This window comes from Palaemon carinicauda, chromosome 1 (genome assembly GCF_036898095.1).
Source record: "Palaemon carinicauda isolate YSFRI2023 chromosome 1, ASM3689809v2, whole genome shotgun sequence".
In the NCBI taxonomy this organism is placed as follows: domain Eukaryota; kingdom Metazoa; phylum Arthropoda; class Malacostraca; order Decapoda; family Palaemonidae; genus Palaemon; species Palaemon carinicauda.
In genome coordinates this window covers 66,014,455-66,021,997 of record NC_090725.1, presented here as the reverse complement: position 1 = coordinate 66,021,997, position 7,543 = coordinate 66,014,455, and the positions used below count along the sequence as shown (strand labels likewise).

Genomic DNA, 7,543 nt, shown 5'->3' with positions numbered 1-7,543 from the left:
AATTTGCAACTAATTGTCGGAAAAAAAATACTTCAATAATTTTACATCAGTAATATTTTTTTTCAGAGCAATAAATTAATGTAGCTTATTAGTATGGAAGTTTATATGATGAAATACAGGAGGACGTATGAATACAGTTATGTTTTTATGGTTATATCCTGTTGATATAAAGAAATAGAAATCTAATTACATGTTTTGTAATTTTTCCTTAAGTTTACGAGAGCAAACAGTGTAGTAATTGAATTACAACAGCCATAAGTAGATTGAAATTAAATACAGGGAAACTCATGAATTATATTTCTTTATCAAAGATGTAGAAACTGATAAAGTAGAACTAATCAAAGAAATGTCCAAACCAAGAAAATGACCAAACATAGAGTTGAGGAGCCGTTGATTGATTGATTGATTGATTTGAAGTTCTCTGTCATTCTGACATCGAAGGTCATTGACGCCGATATCGTTTATTATAAATAAAGATTAAAAGAATATTCGATTAAAACCAGAGAAGTAAATATGTTATAAAAGTTAAATAGCATTAAGAAGACCTGCTTCTGATATAAATCTAAAAAATCCACTACAAGTTAATATGATAAAAAAAAAGTTGAATAGCATTAAGAAGACCTGCTTCTGATATGAATTTAAAGATGCCACTGGCATTGTACGACACACCATGTCCAAGGATCTTAGCAAGGATGAACCTGCCCTGCCATCTTCACCTTGAGCCTCAAACAGTGAGGAGCCGTTACGAAGGAATTGGTTATACCTGAAATTTAACGTGAACATTCCTGGAATACAAATTTGACAGCTCTTAGCCTCTTCTGTAAGCCGTGTAGTATTTGTCGTCCTATGTATCAAATCGGAATTAATAATTCTTGATCACGTACAGCAATGGTTAGTCATTTAATGTTTCTATTTTATATTGGATATAATAATTGTATAATTGTTTTTACCGGAATATGTAAGCAGATTCTAATCTTAACTTTAGACTGCCGTACCAACGAACTTCATTCACCCCCCTAATCTTAACCTAAGGTTAAAACTTAGCAAGATATAAGGTTGGCCTTTAAGTTACTATACATGACCAATATCATCAGGAATCATTGCATTTCTATATCTTCTGTCAAAGGAACGATGCTGTACGCATAGTAAAGACCCGACATACGATAGTAGGTTAGGTTCAAGAATGAGAATTTTTTAGTTTAAGGTCAGATAAAAGGGTTGACATTTAGGTGAAAATTTGTAGGGGAACTTTTTTATAACAGCGGACAGGTCCTCCCGCTGGCATAAAATGGGAATTTCCTACCCATTTTTTAGTCGTAACAGTCGTACTACAAAATCTGTGTCCGTTGTTCTGCAAAACCTCTACATTAGAATGCCACCTAACCTAAACTTCCCCTCCTAATCTAACTTACAAGCAATGTCCTTGCCAACTTAACTAATAGGGTGCTAACGCCCCTCTGTGACTCCCTTAGACTGCCGTATTCTTAGGTTACCCTGTGTTTGATTTGCAACCTGCTTCACTCCTAGCAAGGTAACGCAATCATATTTTGTAAAGGAAATATAATTTACAAGTATTACGAAAGCATACACTTGTCTTAATAAAATTCATTACTGTAATCCCTTAATATATAATAACAGAAACGAACATAGGTGTATTTACATTACATGAAATCACTGAAGTTGGAATTTTTGGGTGGTATCTTCTCTCCAATTACAGCTTTATTTTTTGTGGGGAATGAGATGGACCTACAATTAGAAAAGAAGAAGGAATAGGATGATGGGATGGACCAGGACTTCCAAATCACGGATATTGAGTAATGTCTTCAGTTTACACCCAGTATTCTTCAAATAGCATTTTTGAATACTGTACATAGCAAAGTAGCTATCATACAAATGTTTCTGTGTCCTAAATTTCAGTAGTACATACCTTTTAAGGACTCGCCACTGCAATTCGATGGAATTGACGTGTACACTGTGATCATCCAGACTCAAGAAAATAACGCCATGGTTAACAGTGCGATGTCGAAGAAATAGATCCTTGATATTAATATTTCCAACAGTCCAAAGTTATGGTAGTTTTGGGATGAACAAATTCTAATAATAAAAGGATCAATGCCTTCTCCGAACGATCCTCGACAACCCAGAACAAAGTCATGTGTTTCCTGGTCAGTCTCACTGAATACCCATTTGCCATTGACCTGGTTACCAACATTGTATTTTCATTCTGTGAACTTACTCTTATCTATCTCTACAATACGTCTTGGTCCGCCAGATTTCTTGCTGTCCAGTGTTAAAATATCCACACACACATCCTGGTAGATGTTGTACAAGTCCACAGGAGTATGTGATGCAAAATCTTTGTACATAATGGTGATCATATTCTGAGGTACACTATATGCAAAGCAAGCTAAAATATTAAAAACATCCTCGCAGAATAGTTTGGATTGTGAAAAAAAGCTTCCACATTTAGGGGCAGTCTTCCTATGGCACGAACTATTAGAATACTGCCAAAAAACCCCGGGTTTGCCATTGTGCATTGATTTTCCATTATAGTTATAGGACATTTCACCAACACGACACTTTGAACAAATGCCCGAATAATCCCCCAGGAGTCCTATCTTATGCAAATACGATATAAGTCCTTACTCTTTGTAAACTTCACAATCCTTCATTGTTGATGTCGGCTACCCCCCAAAATTGGGGGAAGTGCCTTTGGTATATGTATGTATGTATAATCCTAATCATTTTTGGATTAATCGAATCGTAAACATTAAAGAGTGTCTTCACTCTTGCACGGATACGTAGCCATCTTCATGTTTCGAGGGCTAAGAATGAGCATGCTCCCATTACCCTATTTGAATTTTGGAAATATCGGATTCTGATTGGATAAGAAAATATAGTAATTTAGATTTTTCCTTTTATTTATTCTTAAGTTTTTAAAATCAAATGTTACATTTTTTGATAAATGGAGCAGATAGTTATCAGATGATGTATGTAGAATAGTTTATTTTTTCTTTTTTGCATTTCAGATACTTTCACGAGCAAAACCAGCTTTCGGAGCAAATGCAGGACTTCAAGCAACTGCTGCTTCTAACAAGAAAGCACTACCAAAACTTGAAGATTTTCTTACAAAGAGAGATTTTATTGGAGCAATCACTCTTCTTGAAGTAAGTGTGGAATACTGTATTGAAAATTTCTTAGAACCAAAACTATCATACTCTCTGTTTGGCACTTTCATTCACACTAAGATATATGAAAAGGAATGCAAAGAGTAGAGCTTTTTATAGCGCAGTAGTTACACCGTTTTACTGGTAATTTAATTTGGTATTTGCTTATATCTTTGTACTTCCATTAAATGGAAAAAGGATGGATATACAGTTATTTACTTTTTACTGCAGACTTTATAATATTATGCTTAGAACTATAATTTATGCTAATACTCTACAATAATTGATTTTTACGGTTTCTTAAAAAAGGATATTCCTCATACTTTTGTTTTTGTAATTCTTTTATTATTATAGTTTCAGCGAAACAGTGGGAATGCTGATGACCTAACTGATCAGTGGATTGGATATTGTGCTTTTCATCTTGGAGATTACAAACGTGCATTAATAGAATTTGAAAAACTAACTAAAAATCATAAAAATCCAGTACCTGAGAACTGGATAAGTTTAGCATGTTGTTATTTCTATCTTGGGATGTACCCTGAAGCTGAAGAAGTAAGTATACATTAGTAGTTTCAAACAGATCATTAGAATTATTTTTCTGCAACTAAACCCTACAGTTTTTGTAACTTTTTTAATTCCATATGATATAGTAACATATATTAATTATGAATCTTCCCCAATGTTCATATGCTTCAAGCCCACCCAGGGTGTTTACATATCCTCACCATTATGTGAGTTAAAGAACAATAAAGAACTATGGGAACTGATGTATGCAGACGCAGAAGAATTACAAGAAAGGTTTGTTCCTTATGCCACACACCAACCCTTGTCTATAATTAGGGATATCGGTTCAGTGCGAGTTGGAATCATTCGTTAAAGTTTGATAATGAGCAGTTATCCAACTGGGTAGGAAGTGAGGCAAGGCGCCCAATCCCTTTCCAGTCGGAGAAACCTCGCTTTTGTTTTAGCTGCTGTCGTTTACAGATGTGCAGACAGCTCCTTGAAGTTAAACTGTCTAATATCTGTCTCTTCGTTCAGGTAGTGAATGATTGGTTGTAATGGATTGGAAGCAAGAAGTTCGTGTTTGGCGGGGGAGGTAAGTAAGTACTGTAACTGGTTTATGATTAAACCATCTGTTGATCCTCACTCCTCTTGTACATCTTGTAGGGGGCATGACTGTTCGCAGTCATCCTCTTATTCTGAGTGTAGGTCGTGGCCTCCTGTGCAGTGGCATGCGTACACACTGAACGGGAGGAAACGTGCAAAGTGTTCATCAGGATTGGACTGGGCAACTCCCAAGAAGACTCCGGGGAAGTCCTTTGCCGCTTCTGTCTTATCAGGGGGTGCTACTGCTGCTGACACGCCTGTGCGTATGCCCCTGGATTGGTCCCCGGGGAGTATCGCTTCTGTTTTCTCAGGGGTTGTTGCTGCTGTTGTGCCTGTCCATACTCCCCTGGATCGGTCCCCTAGGAGTATTCTGTAGGTATCAGGAGGACTCGAATCAACATTTGCTGAGTTTTCAGCTTTAGTTGGTGTGTGAGGAACACCTGGTGTTCAACGCTCCTCTTCGGAGGCTGGAGAATCCTCGACTTTGACCGTATAGGCTGCTGACGATGAGTTTGATCTAAGGAAAGTTTGGTCTTTCAGGTAAGCCATTCATGACTTTTTTGAGCAAGTTGGTAGTTAAGGTTACCTTTCTCCTGGCTCCCACTGTGCATTTTGTGTCTTGAGTGTCCCCAGTGACGCCAGTGGTGAAACGCTTGGTGGTTCTCCCTGTGTCTGGGAACACTCTGGTTCCCTTAATTAAAGGTTAAGGGTAAGTCTGGTAAGGTAGCCCCTGACCTGCGTGCTAAGGTGTCTGTTTCGAAGCCGTGGCTCCCGTGGCCATAAAAGGTAAGAGCAAAGGAAAGGTAAAAAGCTTTCTGTTGCCCCTATCCCTGGTGTGATCCCCACCCATTCCCTGGTGCTTGTTGCCCTGACCATTGTGCCAGGGGGTCTGGGGCCTGTTCTTTCTCCCTCAATGTCACTGATTGTGCTTCCAGCCCCACTCATTTTGTGGTCGCGGGACCCTGTGAGTGTCCCTTCTCCTCCCCCTGTGACAGTGTGCCCCAGTGTTATGGCTCTTCTTAGAGCAACCCATGTGTTTTCTTCCTTCTGGGGAATGTTGACCATCATTCAGATCTTGACCTCTTTTGAGTGAGAACTAGGAAGAGGAAGATATGTGCACGTTATTCCTCCTCATCCTCCTCCTCCCTGTCATCGTCCTCTTTGACCTATGACCGATTCTGATTTTCCTTTTCAGATGAAGAAGGGGAGGAAGAAGGCAAAGAAGTCCAGGAAGGCCAACCATAGTCACAGGGATGGGGCTCGTTTTGACACCACCTCTCTTGAGTGGGAAGGATGTCATCTAAGTGGTTCCCGGCCTCTTGTTACGGCTCTCCGAGGCTAGGAGTTGGGCCCTGGTCCCTACACTTTCTGTTCCAAGATTGATGGAGGAGCTTTGTCAACCTCCATCTCCCATACTTCTAGGACACTGGACATCTACACCTCCCTCTATCAACATGTCTATTCAATAGAGACGATAGTACCATTTGAGACTGTTCTTACACAAATGCACACTTTGGTTAGTCAAGAATGTGCTCCCTTGGTTTCTTCTCATGTACTTAAGGACCTGATATATCCCTTTCCCTCTCTGGTTCAAGGGCCCAGTTGATTAAGTAATATTTTCTATGTAATATATAGTGCTGATGAAAAATATGAATTTGCATTGCAGTTAAAAAGAAAATATTCTCTCTCTCTTTCTCTATCTCTATGAAAAAAGGTAAAGATATGGAAATTAGCTTATTGTTATTTAATTATTGTATGATTGAAAACTTGTTGTTAGAAGAATTGTTATTTCAGTGTAGAAAAATAAGGAAATTAAAATTTATATAGAATTTACGATAATCAGTAACTTCCTTATCTTTTAATGAAAAAATTTTGTATTTTGTTATAATTAAAATCTTTTTAGATATACCATCACGTGATTTGAAATTTGTTCAATTATGATAAACTAAGATTTTTATTTGTTAGTTTGAAGCACTACAATCAAACAGGAAATGTTTTCCTCTCTCTGAACCGGTTCAGTTAGCTCATAAATCAATCAGAGCTGTCATCCTTTTTTTTCATTCTGACCATGGTGAATTTTTTGATAAATTGAAGAGGACTGGAATTAGAGCGGGATATATATCATGTTCTTATTTTATGCTATGTTTAAAGAGATTTCTTTTTTTAGATGTTGACATTTTTTTGGTCAAGAAATAAGAGATACAGAAGGAAAACATCTCTTTATAAAACAAACAAATTGATGTCAGCTTTGAGGGGAGAGTAACTAAAAATGAAATAGGCCAGATGTTTCTCAGTAGAATGTAAATACTACAACTTTCAGATACGGTAAAGAATATCCATGTTTTATGCAGCGGGGAAGGTAATATGCCACAAGAATGGCCATTCATACTCGGGCAAGTCTGTATGCGGTTTCCTCTGGAAAACAGCGCAAACACACCTGAAAAGAAAACGAGTGAGACAGTTAGTTATGCTGGTTAAACCCAAGATGGAGGAGCGACACACACCCATTCTCTTTCTGACAGCCAAGTCAAAAGTGGAGGAGTACATGAGTGAGTGTGCATGCTATGCGTGGCCTCTCCTGCTATCACCCGCTAGCCGGGGGATTGGCTTCTACCTCACTTGGCTGTGAACACCCGGCTACGCTAAGTTACTCCTTTTAAAGAATGAGGGTTTGTATTTGTGTCGGAACAGCTGTTGTTTATACATATCCTTGACAGTCACTGTTACATTCTTGCACTCATGTTTACTTTTGATTGGGCCGTCAACCCATTGGTATTGACAAGCTAGTGGTTTGCTAGATCTGCATTATCATGCTCGGATGCAGAAATCCTGGATTTAAAGTTTCTGCTGGTTGAAGGAACTTCCACCCGCCGAAGTCTGAGTCTCCTATGTAAAGAACGTAAAGTTTTCAATATTAAACTTACCCGATAATCATGTAGCTGTCAACTCCGTTGCCCGACAGAATTCTATGGAGGGATACGCCAGCTATCACAATACTAGAAGGGGGTGTACTTACCAGCGCCACCTGTGGCCAGGTACTCAAGTACTTCTTGTTGACACCTCCTCAATTATTCCTCTGTCGTGCTTCCGGCAAGACGTTCTGGGATACGCTTATGGTCTTCGAGTTTATTCACGGATAATTGGTGAAGTATTCTCTCAGATTAACGGCTGTCGCTTTACTGGAAACCTTCTTATATTAGCTAGATAGCTTTTATATAGTCCTGATTAACGGTTAACGATTTTTGCTTGTTTTTGGAACCCCCTTTGGC

At 38.5% G+C, this 7,543-nt stretch overlaps 1 protein-coding gene across 1 annotated transcript in view; it reads left to right on the top strand.

Annotated features, from left to right (window-relative positions):
- The first annotated feature begins 751 nt into the window (after positions 1 to 751).
- Ttc26 (tetratricopeptide repeat domain 26) overlaps positions 752 to 7,543 on the top strand; it is a 69,389-nt gene continuing 62,597 nt past the window's right edge. The window contains exons 1-3 of the mRNA XM_068381555.1: positions 752 to 891; positions 3,030 to 3,167; positions 3,522 to 3,719. Of these exons, the coding sequence (XP_068237656.1) occupies positions 889 to 891; positions 3,030 to 3,167; positions 3,522 to 3,719 (339 nt within the window). The 5' untranslated portion in view covers positions 752 to 888. The remainder of the gene's footprint in view (positions 892 to 3,029; positions 3,168 to 3,521; positions 3,720 to 7,543) is intronic.